The sequence below is a fragment of the Trichosurus vulpecula genome (genome assembly GCF_011100635.1).
Source record: "Trichosurus vulpecula isolate mTriVul1 chromosome X unlocalized genomic scaffold, mTriVul1.pri SUPER_X_unloc_2, whole genome shotgun sequence".
NCBI lineage: Eukaryota > Metazoa > Chordata > Mammalia > Diprotodontia > Phalangeridae > Trichosurus > Trichosurus vulpecula.
Genome location: NW_023494378.1, coordinates 496,696 through 521,201, shown reverse-complemented (window position 1 = coordinate 521,201; position 24,506 = coordinate 496,696). Strand labels below are relative to the sequence as shown.

General features: G+C 51.8%; 1 protein-coding gene across 2 annotated transcripts in view; it reads right to left on the bottom strand.

Annotated features, from left to right (window-relative positions):
* FLNA (filamin A) overlaps nucleotides 1–24,506 on the bottom strand; it is a gene marked incomplete at its 3' end in the record, with an annotated part of 40,225 nt that continues 15,719 nt past the window's right edge. Inside the window, 25 exon segments of one of the 2 annotated variants that reach the window (XM_036740532.1) lie at nucleotides 1–60; nucleotides 1,410–1,571; nucleotides 1,949–2,122; nucleotides 4,410–4,538; nucleotides 4,769–4,909; nucleotides 5,039–5,141; nucleotides 5,804–5,896; nucleotides 6,814–7,061; nucleotides 9,941–9,964; nucleotides 10,244–10,433; nucleotides 11,729–11,885; nucleotides 12,314–12,437; nucleotides 13,296–13,466; nucleotides 14,067–14,227; nucleotides 14,359–14,521; nucleotides 14,652–14,825; nucleotides 16,759–17,356; nucleotides 19,591–19,853; nucleotides 20,106–20,223; nucleotides 20,799–20,968; nucleotides 21,228–21,318; nucleotides 21,759–21,919; nucleotides 22,312–22,435; nucleotides 24,049–24,192; nucleotides 24,278–24,391. In XM_036740532.1, coding sequence (XP_036596427.1) covers nucleotides 1–60; nucleotides 1,410–1,571; nucleotides 1,949–2,122; nucleotides 4,410–4,538; nucleotides 4,769–4,909; nucleotides 5,039–5,141; nucleotides 5,804–5,896; nucleotides 6,814–7,061; nucleotides 9,941–9,964; nucleotides 10,244–10,433; nucleotides 11,729–11,885; nucleotides 12,314–12,437; nucleotides 13,296–13,466; nucleotides 14,067–14,227; nucleotides 14,359–14,521; nucleotides 14,652–14,825; nucleotides 16,759–17,356; nucleotides 19,591–19,853; nucleotides 20,106–20,223; nucleotides 20,799–20,968; nucleotides 21,228–21,318; nucleotides 21,759–21,919; nucleotides 22,312–22,435; nucleotides 24,049–24,192; nucleotides 24,278–24,391 — 4,057 coding nt within the window. 2 annotated transcript variants of the gene reach the window in all.

The following is a 24,506-nucleotide window of genomic DNA, read 5'->3' as shown; positions in this document are numbered from 1 at the left end:
GCCCATGCTTCTTGACATTCACAAGGTGTTCTCCTATCTCCTTGGGCACAAATGAGATCCCTGGGATGGGGAGAACAAAGTCCAGTGAACAAGGCTGGGCATCTGGAGAGGAAGACTAAGTCCCACTAGATTGAGAGTCACCATGGAGCTCTGGCAGGCAAGCTCCCTCTAGCTTCCCACCCCTGCTCCTCTAGCTGTTGGAAAGTCTGGTTGTGTCTCAAGTGTCCCTGGTGTCTCATCCTCCCCTCTAGGCAAGCACCCCCTCTTGAGCAGCATGGCTCATTAGGAGCCCTGCCTCAAGAGCCTCGGCCCATGTTCATGTACTAGACAATACAAGGACAATTCCTAGCATTACCCATGTCCAGTAGGAAAGGCTCTCAGAGGGGATCATTCAATTCCCCATGGAGGAATCCCAGAATCCCCCAGCTGGAAGGGAATTCATTGGCCAAGCTGGACCTAAGAAACTGACCTCTCAAAGGGAGCCACCACCTCCTGAGGGACTGTCCCACTCTGAGACCACTCTCTGGTTGGGACGGCCCCACTGTGCCTTCCCCCCAGTTCTCCTGGTTCTGCCCCTGAGGGCCAAAGAGAACAAGCCTACCCCCTCAGCCACATGAGAGCCTTGCAGATTACTTAAAGGGAGTGAGTGCATCTCCCCCAATCTTTCTTTTTCCTGAGAAAACATCCCCAATTCCTTTAACTATTCCTTAGATGCCACAGACCTTTATCAAGGCCTAATCATCCTGGTTGTTGTCTTCCAGACTCCAGCTTATCAATCTCCGTCTTTGCTAAATTTCTAATAGGGTCCAGCCAGGACAGACGAAGGTGGGGTGGCTGCCCCACTCCCGAGTACCCATGTCTTCTGTAAATGTAGCTCACAATCCCCCCTGGTTGTCCTATTACACTGCTTTCTGACTCATATTAAACTGGCAGGGGCATTAATCTTTTCCCTGTGAATCACTATCCACCCCTTGTCTTCCCTTTCTGTCTGACCCTCCTCTCCCCTGCTCTCCACCCCATACAGCTGTGGCTCATTGGTTAGAACCCAAGCTGAAGACTTTTGGGAAGTGGACGGGAAAATCCTCTTTCATTTCATTCTGTTTGATTTAGCCTTATGTTCCGGGCCTGCCTGTGAAGCTCTTTTCAGACCCTGACTCTCACTACCACAGAAGTCTGGTGCCAACAGACATACATCACACAGCATTTCATCCCCAACAAGTGGTCATCTAACCAACCTTTTCTTGAATGCTAGCAGCACCAGGGCACTCACTACTTCCACTAGGCAGTTTATTCAGCTTTGGGACAGCTCACCAGCAAGTCCTTCCTTATACTTGGCTATAAACTGCTACCCTGGGACTTTCTCCCTGGTGTTCCTAGGGCTAAAGGAGAGCAAATGGGAGCTTCCTAACCAACATGGCCGTTGCGTAGTCTCTTGAGCAGGCAGGGCTCCTCTCGGCCTGATGGGGGCACAACAGTTGCTGTGAGCTGGCTGATGTCCGTCTCAGTGATGTTGAGGGGAATGTCAGCAGCAGAGCCCACCTTCAGGTGAGACATGCGCATGGAATCGTCACCTGTGGGGAAGAATGACAGAGCTAGAAGGAAAACAAAAGTCTTGGCCCATCTCTTCATCCAGGACATTTCCCTTGATTAGATGTGAAGGGGACATACATTCAACCTGAAATTCCCCATTTTGCTACTCTATGTTGGGGAAGAACTGGCCTGGGGGTGGTGTGGTAGTTCACAGGCACTGTCACATGACTCATGGCAATGCAATTCCTTCCCCTTGACCTTTGTTTCCCACATCTTTAAAATGGGATCTAGTGATCTAAGAGCCCTCTAACTGGTCCAGGAGCATGGAGGTTCTCTTGTCCTCCCCAACAAAAGATAGCCTCATCTAGGCTTCCTCTCTCCCTAGTTCAGCCCTGCCTTGAGCCCCCTGGACCAATACCTGTGATTTTGGCTGTGAAGGGGCTGCCAGGAATGTGCTTGTCGTTATACTTCACCAGGATGCTGTAGTCCCCTGGGAGGACTGGGAGGTATGAGACAGTGCAGGTGCCATCCTGGTTGTCTGTACAGCTGATGTCGGCCTTTGAAGGGCCCTCAATGGCCAAGGACAATCCCCCTGAGGAGACAGACCATGAGCCCAGAGGGTCCAGGGAGGAGAAGACAGGTCTCTTGTGCCACATTGGCTGGACAGAGCCCTGAGTCTCCCAGGGATGATCTGAAGGCTCAATCCAATCCAATGAGTCTTTGTAAAGCACTTATGTATCATGCACGTGCAGACGTGCACACAAACGAGTACACACACACACACACACACACACATATACACACACACACACAGAGTCAGCACTGGGGATACAAAACAGTCCCTGCCCTTGTGGAGCTTACTTAATGAGGAGGAGGAGGCAAGAAACACAACATGTTAAGTAATATGAGGAGAGCATGCCACTATCTAGGAAGAAGAAATGGAGCTAGGGCCCACTGTGTCATCATGACACATGTCTATAGGGCTCAGCCATGCTGTGGAGATTCCAAGAACTAGCCCTGTGCTGTTAGGAAGGAATCCTTCATTTGATAAGAACTGGGAAAACCAGAAAGCAGCTTGACAGACTACTATGGTCAGACTTTCAACTTATACCGTATACCAACTGGGACCTGAATGTTAAAGACCACAGGCTCAGGTTAGAGACTGGGCTCATAATGGTGTCAGTGAAGGAAGGAGCTTCCTTCTCCCAAAGCAGGCCACCACATCCTCTGCAATTTAGAGCCTTAGGGAGCTGTCTAGAGTGCTGAGAGGCTTGTCCAGGTTCACGGTCACTACGTGCCTGAAGTAGAATTCAATCCTAGGTCTCCTTGTCCCAAGGCCAGCTCTCTATCCATCAGGCCACACTACCTCTCCATTAAAGAGGAGAGCATAAAAACAATGACAAAAGGAGATCTGGGACCTTTCACAGCTATGGTTGGGAGGTAAATGCAAACAAACAAGGGAAGGTGGCAATTAAAAAAATAAGATGTCATTTCAATTATGTGCAATTAAAAAGCTTTTGAGTGAACATAGCTAACATGACTAGGGCAAGAGGGGGATGGGTGACTGGGGAAAATCTTTGTGCCAAACGTCTCTGACAAGGGGCTGATTTATGAGGTTTACGGGGATTAATAAAAACAGTGACAACCAAGAACCATTCATAGGGGCTAGCAAATGTTAACAAACTGTTCTCAAAAGAATTGCATACTCTTAATTGAGCCTGTGAAGAAACACTCCCAAGCACAAAGAGCAATTTTTACCCCCATCCAGCAAAATGGTAAAGGTGGCAAAAGATGGCAATAGTGAAGACAGAGAGTCAAATGTCCACACTCTTAGATCTCCAGATTCTACTACTAGGCATCTACTTGAAGAAGGCCAGCAACAAAAAGGACCCAAGTCCCTGTCTACACCAAACTACTTGTAGCAACGCTTTATAGTAGCAAAGTGCTGGAAACCAAGGAGACATCCATCAATTGGGGAATGGCTAACGGATTGTGGTACGTGAATATAATGAAATGTCAGTGTGCTCTAATACACGATAAACAGCACGAGAGGATGTAGATGAACTGATGCAAAGAGGCAAGCCGAACCAGAAGGACAATACGCTCAATACCTGCAATAATGTAAGTAGAAAGAACAACCCAACGATTTAGACTGAATGCTGCAAAATGATGACTGAACCTGGCTCCAGAGAACAGACTTGCAAAGATGCCTCAGTGGGGGTGGAATGCTACTTTATCCCTCTCTTTTTTCTTCTTCATTATGAGGGATGGCTCTCTAGAATGGGGAGGTGGGAGGGATACACTGGGAAATCCAAGTGATAAGAAAACAAGGGCAATGAATAAAACGACAGTAACAACAGGGAGCCCTTCAGGAGAGATTGCATGTAAAGGTGGCTTCCATGAGAGTGGTGAGCCCTACCTACAGGAACATGGAAGAGGGCTAAGACTTCGGGGAGGAGATGGGACAGTTCAGACCCAACACGGACCATTGCTTCCTATACCTATAAAGTCATATGATCTGACCTAATAGACAACACTCTAGGGCCCACTTCCGGCTCTGCCACTAACTCACTGGGGGACCTCGACACAGGTTCATTACAGGGCCTGAGTTTCCTATAACTGTAGGAACCTATAATTTCATCAGTATGGACCCCTCCCCCCACCCCTGCCATTAGAACTCGCCCCAGTTTGTGTCAGAGGCAGGGCCTGAAGCAGGGTCTTCCTGAAGGATAGACCTGGTCCCTCTATCTACTACACCATGTTGACTATCTGTAACTTAGAGAATATCTAGCCTACAACCTCCAAGACCAAGATGAGAAGGTACTGTGCAAACCAAAACCAGCCAGAGGGCAGCCCTCCCTACCCCTATTCCTCCTTACCTTCTCCTGCATCCTTGGTGTTGACAGTGAAGATGGCTGGTTTATTCACTAGTCCATGAGTCAGGCCTGGGCCATAGGCAGTGACATGACCACTGTTGACATAGTCCACGTAGAACTGCAATGGGCTTCCTGTGGGTAGGTTTAGGGGCTCAGCAAGGCTGGGTCTTTGATGCCCTGGAAGCTGGAGCCCACCCTGCACCAATCTAGGGGGTGGGCCCACTTAGCTGCCTTCTGCCCCTGCCCAAGTGATGAAAATTGTCCTTAGCCAGGCTTCTCCAAGGCTTCCCAGGTTCCATTTGCCCACAATGCCAAAGATCATCAGCCCCACTCAGCACCGGAGGCACAGCAGTCAGGCCCACCTGGGATGTGCATGCTGTCATAGCGTATGTCCATTTCATGGAGGCCTGCCTCGGTGGGGGCGTAGCGCACAGTCACAGTGCCGTCCTTGTTGTCCGTGATGGAAGGCTTTGCCACCTGGCCTGATGGCATGCGAACCTCCCCTGCAGGGACCAGAGACCTTAGAGATGGCTAGAGAGGGCCTCACTCAGCCCCCACAAGGAGAAGCTGGCAATTGGCCCAAGGGCCCACAGCCAGGCTCTAGCCTCCACTTCCCTTGCTTTTCTCCTCACCTGTGATCTCGCCCTTCTTGATGGTAAAGGGGATGACCAGATCAAACGGCCGCAAGCCAGCAACATCAAGCCCATTCACCCCCACCAATGGCCGTTCTGCAGCCTATGAAGTGAAAATAGGTAAGTTGCCTCAGGTTAGGGGTGGCAGCCATGAGAGAACCAGGGCTGGGCCCAGAAGAGGAGGGATGAAGTAGAGACAATATTTCTCTCCTTCTTCCCCCAAACTGGGATTTATTTTTGTCCTAGTCTTTGGCCAGAAGCTGAAGTCAGGCTCATGGCTGGCCACATGTCATCCTAGCCCAGACCCAAGTGCTTTGAACAGATGATGAGTGACCCCTGTCATGCTCATTTGCCCCAGGAGTTCCTCAGATCCTAGAGGTTTGACCTAGTAGACTGTAAGCTTTTTGAGGCCAAGTACCATTTTACAGTTTTGGTCTTTGTACCCTCAGCACCCAGCATTTACACTAGGTTCCTTATGACTGAATGTCTTTCCAGCAGGAATATTGGGGGCCCAGTGAGGGTGCCTAAGTGACCTTTCCCCAGCCCACTGAGGAAGCAGCAGAGATGGAACACAGAAAGGAGCCCTGGGCTGGAGCCCAGGGTCCTTCCTGTTCACCATCCTGCAGACGGAGCCCCTACAGTCTGACTTTTCACTGGGGAAGAAGGATCAGCAACAGAACTGAAGGCCCACATGCTAAAGGGTCCAGGTCCTTGGCTGAGAGTGGCCCCTGGTTCTGTTTTTGAGGAGAGTAAATGGACATGTACCCAAGGTTGCTGGACACCTGGTGCATATGAGTATGGGGCTGACAACTGCTGGGTACGCATCTGCTGAGTGGTAGGCTGGTCCCCATCCAAGGCCTGGTGAGAGAAAGAAGGCCATTAGTAGACAGGCCAGCTGGAACCAACTGGGATGCTCTCCATCTGGAACACCTGGACCCTGGACCAAGAGACAGGTGAAGCCCTGATGCATGGGGCCTCACCATACTCAAGTAGAGGAGAAGGAAAACGGGAAGTAGCCCCATCTTCAGCCTGCCCAGAGCTGGGCCTCAGCTGGAAAGCACCTGGGTACCTGGAAGCTGGAGGGGATGCAGCATGGGGTGCCAGAAAGTGCCAGGCAGGGACTCCCCTTGGAAACCTGACCTGGATTCCTGTGGGTCTCTCTAAAATCCAGGAAAAAGGGGCTCTGCGATAACCCAGCGATAAAGGGTCTATCTACTGCACTCTCACATGGGGAGACCTACTCCAGGACAAAGGAGGCCATGGCATAAACTCCCCAGCTTGCAGCCCAGGAGAAAGAAGACAGACTTATGCATTCTGGGTGAAAAGAGCCCAGCCAGCAACTCTGGGATGGAGAGAGACACATGTACACACATGCAGGATCACAGCTGTGGAGGCCAGTGGTCTTCATGGCCACCCCATCACTTGAAGGTGAAGGAAAGTAAGGCCCAGATTAGGGAAGGGTCTTGTCTAAAGCCATAGGTACTAAGATGTAGTGAGGAGCCTAAGAGTTTTCAGAGCCCCAACCCAATGTCCTCTCCACTCCACTGCATCACCGTTCTACCTCTCACCTTCTTGAAGCCAGTGAAGGGATGAGGGTAAGAGAGTGTGAATGCCCTTCCCAGAGGCTGGGGCCTTTGTCCAGTGAAGCAGGGGGAGGGCCATCCCAGGAATGACCAAAGACCCCCAAATCACAAAGATGCAGACTGTTGAGAATTGGGAGAGCCTGGCAGAGGGAGGCCCACACCCTTTGCCTATTCCCTCAAGGCCCAACTCACCATGACTTGGAAGGGGCTGTTGGGAATGTGCTCGCCCCCAAAGCGGACACAGATGATGTATTTGCCTGGCTGGGGGGCTGTGTAGAAGATGTCAAAAGTCCCATCTTCGTTCTCTACTACGTCCACGTCTACTTCTGTGCCATCGGGAGTACACACCGTGCATGTGACCTTGCCTTTGCCAGCAGCCTTGGCATCCACAGTGATCACCGTCTCCTCGCCAATCTGGATGGTGGGGCCGATGCCAGTGCCTGGTGTGGGGCAGGGGCAGGACAGTGAGCCTGGACCTTTGGCTGATCCTGTGGTCCCCCCCTCCATGACTCCCCAAGCACAGCCAAGGGAGCCCCCATCTGTCCCAAGGGGAGAGGGGGAGGAGTTTCTCAGTGGGCAGGAAAGGAGCTCCTTCTCCATAGCGTCGGGGCAACCCTGATCCAGTAGACCTGCCTTCCTCACTTGGAGTGGGCAAGGCCTAGCTGTTAATCAGTGTCTCCAAAAGGTTGGGGGAGCACTCTGGGGTGCCTGGGGGGCTGTGTGAGGGGCATTCTCCAGCCCAGTGATAGCAGTGAGTGTGCATCATCAGCCCCTCTCCACTTAAAGATGGGCACATGCCCTGGCAACACAGCTGCCTTCTCCCTCCTCCCACGATTTGCAGAAGTAATTGAAGAGAAACCCTTGCCCCAGCAGCAGTGTGTGGGGCACTGAGGTTCCAAGTGAAGTTCCAAGTTTCCTGACGACTGAGAATGCTCACCCCATGGGAGATGCCAGCGCAGCCAGGCATGGAGCAAGGCAGGGGAGCCAGGCAGGGCCTGGGTGAAGTGTGCAGTAAGAGGGGGGTTTGGTGAGATTTGCAAGGCTCAGCGGGATTAGCGCAGCAGTAGCGGTGATGGTTGGGGGGAGGGGAGGAACGCAGACTGAGAAAGGGGCAAAGCAGCAGGAGTAGCAGCCACCTAGCGGGGGGCCCTGCAGCCTAAAGGACAAGGGCCTGGCAGTGACGTTTGAGAGCAAAGGACCAAGTGCTGGGGGCACACCAGGGCTCATCTTGTTAGATGGGAAGGTCTAGACCTGAGCAATCTCTGTGCCATCCCCTCACCCTGCTACCTGGGGTAGTTTGCCCCCCAGCAATTGCTGAATGGGATTGAGAGGCCAGTCCTGAAAAGCATCTGGGCAATTATATGTGTGGGTGGTCACTGGGATCCACGCCCCCCCACCCCGGGGAAGATAAGGTAGAACTCATGGCCCCTTTACTGAGGGCCCAGGAATGGCTAGTGAGATCCTACTAGACCTATCTGAGCAAGCCCCGACTGTGCTCACGGGGAAAGTGCTACTGAGGTGTTGTCTGGCCTTGCCCCAACTCTGCTTGGGGATAGGCGACAACTTAGGGGACCCTCAGGGTGAGCAGGCAGCTCTGGGGAGGTTGAGCACCCTTCTGCTCCCCCCACCTGTCTCTGGTAATGACTCCATTGCTTTCCCGGGTACCATGGCTTCATTCTGCCCCAGCTGCCAATCTTATGTCTACCTTTAAGTGTTACTGGGTACTGAGAGCTTAACACACTGGGGGTGGCCTGGCCTTGCTTGCTGGCAGCTTGGCCTACAGAAGCTGTCCTCCTCCCCTTCCTCACTGTTCAAACCCCTGGGGTTTCCTTAGTAGCACTCGGGTTTGTGGGCTCCCGAGGTAAGTGACAGGCAGCCTGAGGCCCCCCCTCAGTGGCCTGGCCTAGGCCTTTCCAGCTTCCTTGTGCACCTGCCCTCTGCACCACCTCCCCCTCATTAAGGCCATTCTCCTGGCCCTCCTTGCCTCCTCTTCTGTAATTAATCTATTCAAAGCAAAATACCAAATGTATCTGCAATACCCATCCCAATGGAGGGCACAGGGCTACATGTGGGACATCCATCCCACTGGAAGTGCCCATCTTGATGGAGGTACAAGGCCAAGTATGGGACACCCATCCCAATGGAGGCACCTCTATCCGTATGCAATACCCATCCCAAGTGAGGTGCTAGGCCACGTATGTGACAACCATCCCAAATGAGGTGCTGGGCCAGGCTGGACCCTGGGAGTACAAACAGGAGATGGTTGCTGCCTTCAAGGGATTTTTCCTCCCCCAGCAGAGAAGCTGGAACATGCACAAATGTGGGCCCCCCATTTCACCCTTTGGTTGGCTTGGCTTTCAAAGCCCAACTGCAGATCTCTTCCCTTATAAGCCATTCCCTCCCCTAGGGTGGTGCCTGTAGCCTCACACAGCTTTCCTCAGGTGGGGCCTAAGCCTTACTCCCTTCTGATCTTCCCAAACTCTCAGGGCCCTTGGGTCACACGAAGCAACGTCACTGCTTGGGCTTCGAGGAGCAAGGGGTTAGTGGGGTGGGAGCAGGGGAGTGCAAGAAGATGTAGAGAGAGCACCGTCTCCTGCCATGCTGGCGGAGCCACCTCCCCAGCAACACCCACCTCCCCTGCCATGCACACCCAGGATAAGGACCAAGGCACCCCTGGAGGTGGGAATAGGAGTCTGCGGATCCGGCCAAGGCTGGGAAGGGGAAGAAGGACTGCTCTGGGCCAGGGGCAGGGTAAACCAATACTCCCTCAGTCCTTTGGATCATAGCCCTTAGGGAGGGGAAGGCAGGGTTTTCCCAGCTAGCAAGGAAGAGAGGGAGGAAGGGAGGGATGGGAGGGAGACAGCTGCTCCTGGAGGGGAAGGGAGAACAGGAGGAGGTGATGGGGGTCAGGGAAGACAGAGAGCCAGGTGCCAGGCCCAGCTTCCCTGGGAAAAGGGGCAGCGTTTGTGCCGAGATCCCCAGACCCCAAGGCTCCCTGGCAAAGATGGTCCCTCTGGATGCCCCCAACCCAAACAGCTCACAGCCGCTCCCTAGAGAACCCTAGGGCCAAGGGAGGAGTGTGTACTTCCACCCCTGGCCTTGAAAGGGAAGCGACTTGCCTGAGGCCGTGCAGAGGTTGAGCTGAGCTAGGGCTCAGAGAGCTTACCCCTCAACCCACAGTCTACCCTCTCCTTGCCCCCCAACACTGCCCAGAGTGGCTGCAGCTGTGAACGGTTTGAGGGGGGCTGGGACAAGCAGGAAAGGAACCTGTCCCTCTGGACAGGGATGAATTTGGGGTATGCACCAGCAAGCAGCTTACCTAGCCCGTGACCTCCGATTGACACTGAGGTGAAAGGGCAGAGAGCAAGGAGAAAGGTCAAGTGAGAAAACCAGGTCACACGAGGTGCCAATGCCACCTGCATACCCACACACGCACGCGCACACACACATCTGCACACACAGACAACTGGGGGGGGCGGTGAGCAGCGGTGAAACAAGGGGTGTCTGTAAGAAAGCGAGTGTCTGCGGGGCTGCTGACCCGACCTCGGCTTGGGGGGAAGGGGCCCACCAACCCCGCCCTCCCGGGGGGCACAAGGCCCCCCTCCCCTGCCAGTGCTCTCACCTGTCACTGTGCACTTGCTGGCATCCCCCATGGGCAGGGCCCGGACACGGTATGGGGACAAGGGAATCTCATCACCCCCATACTTGATGAGAATTGTGTATCTGCCTGTCATGTCAGGGACGTAGGACACGGTGTAAGTGCCATCCTGATTATCCTGGATCGTTGTCTTCTTGGGCTTCCCTTCAGGGTCCTGCCATAAGGGAAGGAAGCCAGGGCATAAGAGGGTGCTCCCTGAACCCTGCCTGCTTGCCATGCAGGACACAACTCCCCCAAATATCAATATCAGAGATGGAGAACTGGGATTTTAACTTAGCTAATCCAATCCTTTCACCTTACAAAGGAAGCTGAAGCCTTGAGGAGGTTACCCAAAGTCCCATAGGTAGAAAACAGTTGACCCAGGATTTGAACCCAAGCCGGAGAAATCTAGATGTAGAACTAAAAAGGACTTCAGAGGCCAGAGCCCAACGCCTTTATTTTACAGATGAGAAATCTGAGGGTCAGAGAGGCTGATGTGCTCAAGTTCAGATAGGGAATCTTCTTGACTCTAAGTCATTCTTAACCTAAGGCCTATGAACTTATTTTTAACAAGTATTTTGATCATTGTATTTCAACCAAAGTGAGTTCCTTTCTGATCCTATGCCTTTACAAATCCTGATTCTCTGAAGGGAGGGCTCTGTCAAACCTCAGACAACAGGGGTACAGGCCAAGGGAGGACACAGCTTTTGGTCCAAGAAGCCCTCCTGCCCTAAACCCAGCTCTATTACCACCGTTGCACACTCCCACCCAGGCCATGGAGGGCCCAGTGGAGAAGCCAGCTCTGAGGCCTTCTGGGACATGGCCATCCCAACCAAGCCAGCAGTCAAGGAGCACTTAACTGAGAGCAGCAAGCCAAAGAACTTCAGATGGATGAGGCAGATTTAAGATGAGAGGCCTCCTCCTCCCAGGCTTGGTTCTGTACCCCCCAATCTGCTTTTCATGCACTATCTTTTACTTACCAGACAGTTCTCTGAGTACAGGGCCCATGCCCAGTCCCCAGAGCCCCCTCATGCTCTCCCACCTGAGCCCCTACAGGCCCTCCTCAGTGCCTTAAGCTCTCTGTAGACCCTTGGCACAGAGGTCCTTCCCACCACATCTCTGGCACGTTTAGCTATCATTTGTTCACCTATTTTCAAAAGCACTTTGCTCATAAATAACCCCTGGACCAGTCAGGGGTGTATTGTTAGCCCTTTTCTGTAGGCAAGGCAACATCAGAGGCAAAACATCTGTCCTGCTCCTCCACTAGTGGGTCACTTTCTTTTGGTCTGGGACCCAGTTCTTGGAACACAGTGAGTGCTTAACAATCAACACTTGTTGAATGAATCCCAAGGTGGGGCTAGTGAGTATGTGAGCCAGGAGCCCCTGCTGCCTGGCCTTGGCCAGCCCCACTGCCTCCCACTAATCTAGTTTGCAGGCTGGTCCCACCTCCCCCCAAGCTGACCAACCCACCGTGATCTGGACAGCCAGCAGGCCTTCACCAGCATCCTTGGCATCAATAGTGAATTCTACAGGCAGGCTGGCAGGCACACCTGTGGTGTTGAGCCCAGGGCCACTGGCCTTCACCTTGCTGGCATCATGGGTGGGCAAAACCTTGACCTTGAAGGGACTAGAAAGTTGAGGTAGGAAAACAAAACAAAACTCCTGTGAGGATGCACAACTTCCTAGAAGGGCTACCATTCTGACCTGTACAAACTCACCAGCTCCAGGAGCCCTCCCTTTGTCTACATCCAATAACCTTCAGGTCCTCACAACAGTACCCAATGACCACCTCCAACTCACAGAACCTCATCCCCAGGGCCACACAGAATGGGGAGACAACCATTTCCCATGCTCCTCTGGAGCATGCTTCCCAGATAACCTTTCCTGATTGTTCTCCCTTGTCACCAACTGGGCTCCACACCTCCTTGTCCCAAGAGCCCCCCTGGGGAGGACAGGGGATGGGGACTCTGCCCCCCTCACCACCCCATCTGCTAACCCTGGCCTCTCTGCTTTCTAAAGTTGGCTGGCTTCCTCCCCACCCTAGGGCAGACTTACCTCCGAGGAACCTCCTCATCTCCATACAGCACTGAGATGCTGTAGGGGCCCTCCCGGCTGGGCACGTAGTTGACTGTCTTTGTGCCATCTGCATTGTCTACCACATCCACAGGCTCTACTATCCCTGTGGGATTGGAAGAGAATATACTGGGCATCAGGTTGGGTGAAGAAAATGGATCAAGCTTCTTTTTGTACCCCACCCTCCACAAACTCTCTCAGCATTACTTCTGCTCCAACTTGGGGCCAAATGCCAACTAGGCAGCAGGGCCAGCAGCTGGCCCCTGCTCAGGCCAATGGGCCAAAAATAACCTTTCTAACTTTGTCACCAGGCCCTAAAGCCTGCCTGGCTCTTACAAGCCTCCTTCTCCCTTCCTGAAGCTGAAGCCACCTCTGTTTAGCTAAGTCTGGTCAATTCTACTCAACCTGACCCCAAACTTCCCTTCCAGCCTCATCCCAGAAGACTTTTATAAAAAGCCATACATCAGCACCCTCATTGGAAGCATTAGTTCTTCTCTCCCCTCCAAGCACTGTCTATTTGCTAACCCATTGACTCTACACTAAGCCTTTCATAACTGTACCCTTCAAACTCTTACAGTGGAGTCACCTGTGCATTTTTAAGGCAGCTGGGTGGTACAGTGGATAGAGTGCTGGGCCTGGAGTCAGCAAGACCTGAATTCAAATCCAGCCTCAGTCACTAGCTTGGACCCTGGGCAAGTCACTAAACTCCTCTGCCTCAGTTTCCTCATCTGCAAAACTGGGATCATAATAGCCTCTACCTCTCAGAGTTGTTGTGGGGATCAAATAAGGTAATATTTATACAGCACATAGCACAGTGCCTGGCACATTAATAAATGCCTATTTCCTTCCTAATGGCACTTGATCACTTAAGCCCATGCCTTGGAGGCAGTAGCATGGAGGAGTACCACACAATGGCTACTATGCAACCCCCACCCCCAACCAAGTCAGCTGCTTCTGTACTTACCCTTAGGCCCCTGCACCTTGACCTGGAGTGGGGCCACGCCTGCCTTACTGGTGTCAACCTGGAAGGACTGAGGAACATTGGCACGGACCACCCCAGGGCTCAGCCCAGGCCCTGAGCACTTCACCTTGGATGAGTCGGTCACATCATGCACAGGAACCTTGAATGGGCTACCTGTGGGGGCACAGCAAGGAGAGGCCCAGGAAAGGGTGAGGGAGCACAAGGGCCAAATGGGGCTAGACCACTCACTTCCTGCCCCGACTGGCCTCCCTTTCTCTCCCATGTGGCCAGAGTGGCAGCAGAAACCTAGAATCTCTGAGGTGGAAGGCCTCCAGGGAGAGGCTGCCTCAAGACGGTTCTCCATTCCAATTTACAATATTAGAAAGGCCTAAATTTGCCCTTCAAGCTACTGGTTTGGGTTCTGTCCCTTGCGACAGCCCTTCAGATATCTTTCACATAGCAATCATACCTCCACCTAAATCTTCTTTTCCCTGCTATTCTACCCAACTGTCCTATGTATGGCACAGACCTGTGGCCTTTCTTTGTCCTGGCTGCCCACCTCTAGGTGCTTGCTCACCAGCTTATCCATGCCCTTCTTAAGTCATGATGCTCAGAACTAAACTACGTACTCCCCATGAGGCCCTGACTAGGGCAGGGGGCAGCAAGACTCTTACCTCCCCAGGCCTGGAAACCCTGCCCACTCACACTGTACTTGTGAGACCCTAAACACCCAGATTTTTTTCAGGTACACACTTTAAACACAGCTCCCATTACCTGGCACCTGGTGGCCGCCATAGGTCACATTGAGGTTGTAGGTCCCTGCCTCATAGGGCACATACTCCACAGAACAGCTGCCATCCTTGTTGTCCATGCAGGACATCTTGGCCTCTGATGGGCCTTCCACGGCCAGACCAAGGCCCCCCGTGCCTGCACCCCTGGAGGTCCCAAGGAAACAGACAGTGTCTACCTAGCTGAAAACTTTACCATGCCATTGCCTCCCTCCACCCTCATCCTTCAGGTACACCAGGGCTACCAGGAGGCAGCTGACCCCAGCTGTCCCTTGTACCTGGTCTCCACAGTGAATTTGTTGGGCTGGTTGGTGGTACCGCTCTGGATGCCTGGTCCATGAACACGCACTCGGGATGGGTCACAGCCCTCAGTCACAGGCACCCGGAAGGGGCTGCTGGGCACAGGGCTGCCATCATAGGTCACATCTACTGAGTGGATCCCTGAGCCAAGGGAAGAGGGAGGCAGTGGTTGACCCTGAAGGAAGCTAGGTACCTGTTTCTACTCCTCAGGCCCTAGGACCTCTCCCAGAAAGCTTCACTCTTCCCAGAGGCCCACGTCCTCTCACTTTACCTTCCTCATAAGGTGTATATTCAACTTTGTAGGTTCCGTCTCCATTGTCTTGGATATAAGCATCGGTCAGGTTGCCTGAGGGATTAGCAACGCGTGTCTTGATGTGGGGACCCCCAGCCTTGGTGAGGGCACGAGCATCAACGTTGAACTCTGTGGTGGCCTCTCGGAACACCCCTGCGAAGGTATAAGGAACTGTGAGGGGAGCGTTCTGGTCAAGGACATTATGGCAACCCTCAGGCTCTATCTATGTCGGAGGGGGGAAGCAGAAATCTAGGAAGCTGCCATCCCTTGCCTTGCCTGGAGCCCTCCACAACTGGCTGGCTGCCTTTCAGCAATGCTAAAAATTCCTGGAGATGGCCCCACCACCCCTGCCACAGATACCACGGAGACATGGGTGGAGCATATGAAGGGAGGTGGAGGGCCCTGGCTGAGAAGGGGGAGGGAGGAGCAGGCCCGGTGCTAAAGATCTGCCCCACTCTGTCCACTGCCCAGGAATGGGGAGAGTAGTTATGGTGGGGAGGTACACAGGTACATCTTATGGCCTGGGCATCCCAAGTGGCATCTGGCACTTGAGATAGGGCTGCAGAAAATACCCTCACTACTAACCTCTGTCTTACAAATGGGCAAAAATAAGGAAGGCTTCAGTTATGTAGCTTGCCCTAGTCAAGGAGCAGGGGCAATATTAAAGGAAGCAAGGTTTCCAGGCCTAGGCTAAGGAGCTCTAGGCCACTGACAGCCTGGCTCAGTTGAGATGGCAAGAAAGAGTAGGGAGGTAGGGGCCCAGCTGCTTAGGCCAACACTAGCAACCAGGCACTGACCAACACAGGTCAACTGGTTTCCCTCATTGGGAAGAACAAGTTTACTGACCAAGTCCCTTCCTCTCACCTACTTGCCTACAAAAGGAAAGTGTTGGACTCTCCATGTTTCTAGGTCAAAATCTAGGCCTACCAACCCCACCAGAGGACTGTTGTACATATGCTGCCTCTCTCTGTCTTGATTACCAACAATAATGGAACAAACAGGAACAGAGACTCCAAGCCACCAAGCTAATCTAAGGTTTTCCCAAGATGAGAGGAGAACAGGTGGAAGGATTTACAAAATCTATATTCCCCAACTCGCCAGTGGCTGAAGCTAGGTTTGGAGTCAGACATGATGGAAAATGCTATCCACATCCAGAGATAGAATGGATGGACTCAATGCACATGGATGCATACCATTTTCACTTTATTTTTTCATGTTTTTTTACCTTTTGGTCTATTTCTTCCTTCCCAACATGACTAATGTCGAAACATGTTTTATATGGTTGCACATACATAACCTATATTGAACTGCTTACCATTCTGAGGGGAGGGAAAAAATTTGGAATGCAAAATTTTGTAAAAATGGATGTTAAAAATTATTTTATATATAATTGGAAAAAAACAGTATTTAAAAAAAAAGAAAAAAAAACCGATTTGGATTCAGAGGCCCTAGCTCTGACATGTGACCTGGTGCCCCCAAGGTGGCGCTGATCTGTCTTGGACTAGCTGACGGCTGAGGTCTCTGCCAGCTCCACAAACCAAGAGCTGATCCCACAGCAGATGAGAGCCAGCTTAGGTGCCCACAAAGGAACCTCTCCAACCACCTTCCTTCCATCCCCTCTCCCTGCCCCAATTCCTGCTTCAACACTGAACAGGCCCAGGGGGTGAAAACATGCAGTGGAAGGGGAGCCCAGCTGTCCTCCCCATCTGCCATAGCTCCTGGCTCTGCCCTGGGGGCGCAAACCTCTTCTTCAAAGGACGCTGCCTTCAAAAACAGCCCTCAATACCCCCTCCCCAGTCCCTTAGGCTCTCTATTCAACAGCTTAAACACACCAGCTTCCTGTGACACTTTCCAGCTGCCCCTAACCTGGGGTCCTCAGAAGGGTCCATGAGACTCTCTTGATGGAGTGTGAGCAAAGGCAAAGGCACAGAGAGTGCAGCACCTCTCTTATCCTAGAAGTTGGCTTGGCCTCCCAGAAAGCAACCCTAGACTGACCTCAGCTTGTCTTATAGCAATGCTTCTGAGAGACAAAGGGAAATCAGCCTAGAAGGGAGGGAAGAAAGACGCCTAGGGACATGTGGCTTACCTTTGCCCTCCACACCAGGCCCATAGCATTTGACACCAGTGGTGTCAACCGCTGGTTCCACCAGGAGCTTGCTGGGAAAGTTGGGGACCATCTGGCCACCGTACTTGATGGTGATGGTGTAGACCCCGGGGTAGAGAGGGATGTAGGTGATGGTGTAGGTGCCATCCCCATTGTCTTGGATGTGTACCTCTGCCTGCATGCCCGAGTCAGAGCTGATTTCGATGGTAAGCTCGGCACTACCAGCGTTGGAGCAGTCCACGTGAAACTGACCTGCTTCACCTGCTGTGGCCCGCTCTAGCCCAGAGCCTGAGCACTTGACCTTGGAAGGGTCGAAACATGGGGCCACATGGGCCTTAAAGGGGGAACCTGGGATGTGAGTGTCAGCAAAGAGGATGTTGATGTTGTAATCCCCGGGTTCTGTGGGCAGGTAGGACACAGAACAGGTGCCATCCCCATTGTCCAGGCACTCTATTTTGGCTTCACATGGCCCCTCTACTGTCAGGCCAAGGCCTCCTGTGCCTGCTCCCTTGGTGTCAATTGTGAAGGGGGCTGGGGAGCCAGCACTGCCCCCCTTCAACCCAGGCCCAAAGGCTTTCACCTGCAGGGAAGAAAACAGGAAAATGGAAGTGAGGCAGGTAAGGCTGAGGCGGGTAGCTAACAGGCCTCAGAGGACTCCAAGAACTTCACCAGTGAGGATAATATGGCCTGAAAGTGAGAAGACCCTGCTTCTAGTCTTGGTCCTAATATGGCTGAGCTGCGCACTCTTTAGGCCTACCTCCTCAGCTATAAACAGGACTAAGCACAGCTAGGGACTCATAAGGCCCTCACACAGGGCCTGCAGAAGTCTCAAATGAACCACAGCATATTGCGGGAGCCAGTGCTTGCTTTCTCAACCAGAAGGTGCTGTGGTATTACTCAAATACACTCGGTAACCTCCACTCTCTACAAACCAACCAGGAACACGACAATGTTGGGGAGAAGGGTTGCTCTTGCTCAGTAACGACTCTGGCTAGATATGACCATCAGCTGACATTTGTGGAGACTAAAAGCAGCGGGGCATGGCACTGCCTACAGATGCACCTGTGTCTCTGCCACCCTCAAAACCCCTCACTTGAACCTTCCATCCTTGCTAACTCTCATCTTGGATCTCTCCTCTCTTTAGCAGCTAAACGTTCAGAGAAGGCTGTCTATAATCAATGTCTCTCTTAACACACTATAGTCTCTAGCCTTATCATTCCATCAAAACTACCCGTTCCAAAGTTACTCATGATCTTAGTTGCCAAATCCAATGGCCTCTTCCTCATTCTTGGCCTCTCAGCAACCTTGGACACTGTGGATCACTCTCTCCTCCCGGATTCTCTCTTCTCTCTAGGTCTTGAGGACATCCCCCTCTCCTGGTTCTCCTCCTACCTCTCTTACTGTTCCTCCTCCATCTCCTTTACTAGATCCTCCTCCAGATCACACCTTCTAACCACAGGGGTCTCTCAGGGCTCCATCCTGGGCCCTCTTCTCTCCTTCCTCTATCCTACTTGGGGATCTCACTGGCTCCCATGGATTTAATTCTTATCTCTAAGTCGATGATTCTCAGATCTACCTTTCCTGCCCCAATCTCTCTTCTAAGCACTGGCCCTCTGTCACCAGTTTCTCTTGGGAATCTTGAAGTAGATGTCATGCTGTTGTTGTTCAGTCCTGTCTGACTCTTCATGACCCCATTTGGGTTTTCTTGGCACAGATACTGGAGCAGCTGGCCATTTCCTTCTCCAGTTCATTTTAGAGATGAAGAACTGAGGCAAACAGGGTGAAGTGACTTGCCCAAGGTCACATAGCTTGGGAGTGTCTGGGGCTGGACTTGACCTTAGAAAGGTGAGTGTTCCTGACTGCAGGCCTAGTGCTTGGTGCACTGTAGTGCCACGTAGCTGTCACATAGGCATCTCAAAATCAACATGTCCAAAACTGGACTCACTATCTTTCCCCCAGAACCCTCTCTTATTACTGTCAAAGGCAATCATCCCCCAGTCATCCAGGCTCAATACCTCAGTGTCACCTTGGACTCCTCACTCAAATCCATCTCTCAGATCCAAGCTGTTGCAAAGGCCTGTCCATCTTACCTCTGCAGCACTCCTGAATGTACCCCCTTCTCTCCCCTGACACTGCTACCCCCCATCACCTCATGCCTGGATTGTAGCAGACAGCCTCCCAGGGGGGTGGGAAGTGTGTCTGCCTGCCTCCAGTGTCTCCCCACTCCAGCCCATTCCCCATTCTCCATTCAGTTGCCTCAAAATTCTAGCAGTGCTCTATCACCTCTAGGATCAGACAGAAATGCTTCTGTTGGGTATTTACTCCCTGACCCTGTTCTACCTCTCCAGTCTCCTTACACTTAACTGCCCTCATAACTCCCCACACAGACAACCCTGTTCTTGCTGGTCCTCAAAACAGGATAGTAATCTCCAGAATCCTCTGTCTCCTCCTCCAGCCTCCTGGCTTCCCTCAAGACTCAGCTCAAATCCCACCTTCTGCAGGAGACATTGCCTTTCCCCTCTGAGATGACCTTTCATTTACTCTATATGTATTTATTTACATGTTTTTCTCTCCCATGAGAATGTGACCTCCTTGAGGGAGGGGACTAGTTTTTGCTTTTCTTTGCCTCTCTAGAGCTTAGCTAAAACAGTATTGTCTGGCATACAGTAGGAGATTACTAAATGAGTACCTACTGACATCTTGGGGTTCTGGGAGTTTGAGGGCTATTAGGCCAGTAAATTATGGTGATATGTGGTTTCCTAAAGGCCCTTTCATCAGGCCTGACAGCTGGGTAGCTATCAGCTAGCTTGGTACCTTGGTAGGGTTGGTAGGTGGCACGGCCTCCACTGGGAAGGGGCTTCCGGGGACAGGAACGCTGTCATAGGTCACCTCCACTTCATAGGGGCCCTCTTCTCGGGGGATGAACTTGACCACACTGTTGTCTGCATTCAGTCCTGGCTCCACCTTGCAGGGCACCACCTTGCCAGAAGGGCTTGTGATCTTAGATGCCACTTTGCCCTGGCCTCCTGCACCCTTGGCCTTGACTGTGAATTCCTGGTCTTTGCCAACTTCCACTTCTGTGGGGGAGAGTGGGATACGTGTGTGTGCGTGCGCACATGCACATGCCAAACAAGGCTCAGATCTGTAACTCCCTCCCCCCAAATGCTGGCTTGTAACCAATGTGGTGGGGAAGGGATCCCAGTCTCCCCTAAACCACACACATGAAGTCTCTTAGGAGGACAGGGTATCAGAGAATGGCAATCCTCAGGGATGGGGGAGGGGGTTCCCATGGGATGAAGAGCCACACAGCCCTCCTCTCAATTACTCACTGTCTCCTAAGCCGGACACCTTGATCTTGCTGAGGTCCAGGGTCTGGGCCACACCCACAGAGAAGGGACTCTTCGGGATATGATCCCCTCCATAGGTGACATTCACACCCATGTTGCCCTGGATTGGGGGGAGGGAGGCAGCAATACTCAGCCCTTAGTTACCATCTCCTAAGCTCTAAGGGGGAAAGAGGACTTCTTCACTCCCTAAGCCAGAACCTTACAACCTGGTTGTAACATGGCAAGAAATCAAGAGGTCTGCCCACTGGTCTTAGCTCTGCCTGTAACTCATGAGGTGACCTTGGGCCAATTATTTTCTTTCTCTTGGCTTCCCATCTTTTCTTAGATAAAATGATGTAGGAGGTACTTAAGGGGCTCCTTTCTTGTACAATCTTGGGGTTCTCAGCTCTGAGGCAAGGATCATTCTGCTGCCCAGGTCTCTTCATTGTACAGCGCAGTGCCTAATAAACGCACTGAATTGAATGTTTAGGTAATTAATTGCTTATGGTTCTCATTCATGTTTGCTGAAATTTGTGAAGTTCAGAATCCAAAAGCAAATTTGAAAACAATAACTAAAACGATTTTTTAGGGTTAGGTCTAGTGGTACATCCTACAAGTTGGTTAAGGTGTCTGCAGTAGGGACAGAGAGCTGGCCCTGCCATCCTTGGAGGTCCTTGGGCCAGTCACAGGGCTTACCTGCTGCAAGGGGACATATTTGACGGTGTAGGTATTGTCATGGTGATCAATGACATCAAGATCCCGAACAGCCTCCCCCTTGGCTGGGCCTGTGAACTGGACATCCAGCTTGGCTTTTCCCGCTGGCTTGGCATTGACGGTAAAGTGAGTGGGTTTGCCAAGTTCTACACCTGATAAGAGAAGGGATGCCACACGACAGCTAGAGCAGTAGTATCTCCCTTAGCATTACCCCTCAGATGGGACTCTTGGGGACGTGGTTCCCTCTCTTGCCTTGTTGCTGCCCTCCCATCTTTCCTTCCCATTAGCTGGGTTAAGATGGACATACTGGTAGACCCACTGCCCAGGTGGCACAGCCAAGGGAGCAGGAGGCAGATGGGATGGGCCCCTCTCTTCTTGAGCTGCCAAATCCCTCCTACTCCAGCCACTCACCATTCCTGCTCAGCCCGGGGCCCTCAGCCTTCACTTTGCTGGCATCATGGGCAGGGTCGACCTTGATTCGGATGGGACTAGTGGGTGTGGCCTAGAAAGAAACAAGATGTTAAGCAGGAAGAAGCTCCCTCAGGTCTCCATGGGGCCACAAGTCTCAGCCTCCCCTGCTTAGGGGTTCAAATTTAGGAAAGGAAAAAGAAGCCAGTAGCCATTCTTAGGAGTTTCAAGAACTAGAATGGAGGAGAAAAGAATGGTTTCTAGAGAAACGTACCATTTCCTCTTGGTGGGGGAGAGGAGAGGACTGTTAGTGTAGAATGATGCATACAATGTCAGAGGGGGTTGCTTTATATTTGGAGTTTTGTTTTGGGGTGGGGTATGAAAGGAAATTCTAGAATGTTAAAAAAAAAAGTCATTTTTAAAAAGGAGGAAAAAACAATGCATTGAAGAATAGGGCCAGATAGGGGGAAAAGGTAGAGAAAATACAGAAAGTCTTCTTAGAATTGAGCTCAAGAGGCCGCAGGTACCTCTCACCTGGTTGGCAAATAGGACCATGATGGTATAGCTGCCTGCCCCCCGAGGGGTGTACTTGACTGTAAAGGTATCATTGTCATTCCGGATGATATCAAAGTCAATATCCGCCTCAGCTGGCCCCACCACTCCTGGGGCACACTTGATGCCAATGCTGACATCACCTGGAACAGGGCAAGGGCAAAGCTTAGCACAGTATTGGCCAGACTTCTTCCCTGGCCCCTAGCTAGGCCAAGGCCACACCAGAGCCAACTCCAAATTCCTTCTTGTTCAGTAACCTGGACTGAGGAGGTGGAAGCCAGGGTTTTCCCTTTAAGGCTTACTTTCAGGTCTATGGAAATAATGGGGCCTTGGAGAACATAAGCTTCCAATGACATTTCCCTGGTCCCCTTACTTTCCTCCCTGAAGGGTCTAATAGAAGGTTGCAGTGACAAACAAGGAAATCTAAGAAGGGGAAGAAACCCATCTACTTCACCTCGAGCCCATCTGCCTCATCCCAACAAGGCTTCAAGTCTACAAGCTACCTCTACCCTACCCCACCCCCAAGGTCACTCACCCTGCCCAGCTTCAGTACAGTCCACAGTGAAGTAAGTTGGCTCGTGGGCCTTGAGACCAGTCTTGGCCACTCCTGGCCCATAGACTTTTACCTTATTAGGATGGCTTCCTGCTCCCACATTAACCTATAAAAATAGAAGAGGAGACAAAGGGGGAAGATGACAGGCATTTTATATAATGAGGAAGAAGAAAGATGGGTTGCATTCCATGCACGGGGCAGGCAGGGGGAAATTTTTGTGTACACATAAAGGTGGGAGGTGACCATTTCCTCCAGGGACTCGAACAGTATGGTCAGAAGGCAGAGTCAGTGAGGGGAGTCATGGAAAATCAGTCTTGAAAGATAGGTCTTGGGACACATCCCAAAGTGGGTTTGGAATCGCCAACCTGACCAAGTTGGTGGCCCAGCCTCCAGGAGGTAGGAGGCAGCCATTGATGGAGGGGTTTTGAGCTGGGGAAAGAAGGGGTCAGGCTTGTTTGTTCCTTATTTAGGAAAATTGTTTGGGCAGCTGGGTGGAGATGGGGTGGGAAAAGGGAGAGACAGAGGCAGGAAAGGCCCTTCTTCATCCAGGCAGCTCTACTTCAAATCCTTAACCATCTTCCTGCGGCTCACTTGCTGCTTCTGAAGGGCCTTTTCTTGTTATCCCCAGCCCCATTCTGGTCCTCTCCTCCTCCCCAAATGTGGGGAGCCAGCTATATCCTGTTTAGGCCTCTTAGACCTCTGCAAGGCAGGGTCAATTGAAAATGGGCCTATGCACCGCAAGGCCAGTTTTAGGATAAGAAGACTTGGCAAAGAAAACCTGCCTTTATAGCTGATTACCCGCATGGGAGATGATGGAAATGTTTCAGTCTGGTTATCTATATGCGAGAGTACATAAATGTTTCAATTTGGTTAGCCTTGAGGAAAAATAGTGTCTCACTCCCACGAACAAGGAGATAAAAAACTTAACCAATGCTTTATTGTACTCTTCTTTGAAGTCTGGATGACTCAGCAATTAACCTGTATAAAATACTGTCAGTAACTCCATTAAAATCAGTCTATAGCATGACTATACGACTCGCCTAGCCCCATGTCTTTGTCTTTTTGTGTCCATTACTTCATCATATATTCACACCACTGCTGGTACACCCAAATTATCCTACATTCACTCATCTGCTTATATCTCATTACTACTCCCACAGGGAGGGTAGTGACTATAGCTTGTTCCTGTGTACTCCAGGCTAAGAGCCTGGCACAAAATAAGAGCTCAATCAATGTTCACTGGAGTGAATTCCAACAGAGGCTCCGGAGGAAGAAAAGAGCTGCCCAAGGCTCCTAAACAAGCATAAGTTCAATGGAAACCAGTGACATGACCACTGCCAGGACAAAAAAAAATCAGTTGGCTTGGCCCCAAAGAGGAACTGGCAGGCCACAGCTGGGGAACAATGTCTATATTGGCAGACAAAGCTAGGCCTCAGCTTCCTATCTGTGAAATGGGAACCACAGCAGAGCAGAAGCAGAGTGAGCTGCACTGGGCAGGAGGGGCCCTAGCTCAAATCTTAGTTCTAATGCTTAGATAGGAGGGGGTTGGACTGGGGTCTCTTCTGGCTCTAAACTGAGACTCTTGTGACCCAACATGGCTGACTCCCTGTATGACCTTAGCCCAAGTCACCAAACCTTTCCAGGCCAGGCCTATCTCCTCTTCCATCACCCAAGGTCCCTAATTTCCACCTGTGCAGAGATGGGGGGAGGGAAGCTCACCCGGTAAGGGCTGTTGGGGATATTGACCCCTCCCCAAGAGACGACAGCTGTGTGCTTGACTGCTTTCTTGGGGACATAGGAGCAGCTGAAGGTGTTATTGCCATTGTCCTTCACAGTGACATCCACGGGGGAGCCCTCGCTGTCCTGAAAGGGGAGGAGAAGCAACTGAGCTCAGCCAGTTTCCTTCAGGGCTCCAGTGCCAGCCCCATGCTACTCAACCCCATCTCACCTGCACTTGGACTTTGAGAGGGGCCTTGCCACCGTTCTTGGCATCCACAGTGAACTCGGCTGGCTTATTGATGGCCACGCCAGTCTTCTCCAGTCCTGGGCCCCGAGCTTTCACCTAAAGTGTGTTTAAAAGACATCAAACCCAGAGGTCCTGCCCTGGACAAGCAGAGAGAGTCTAGAGCAGTCAATTTCCCTTGACCCAAGCCCTGAGACAGTCAGCAGAGCTAAGG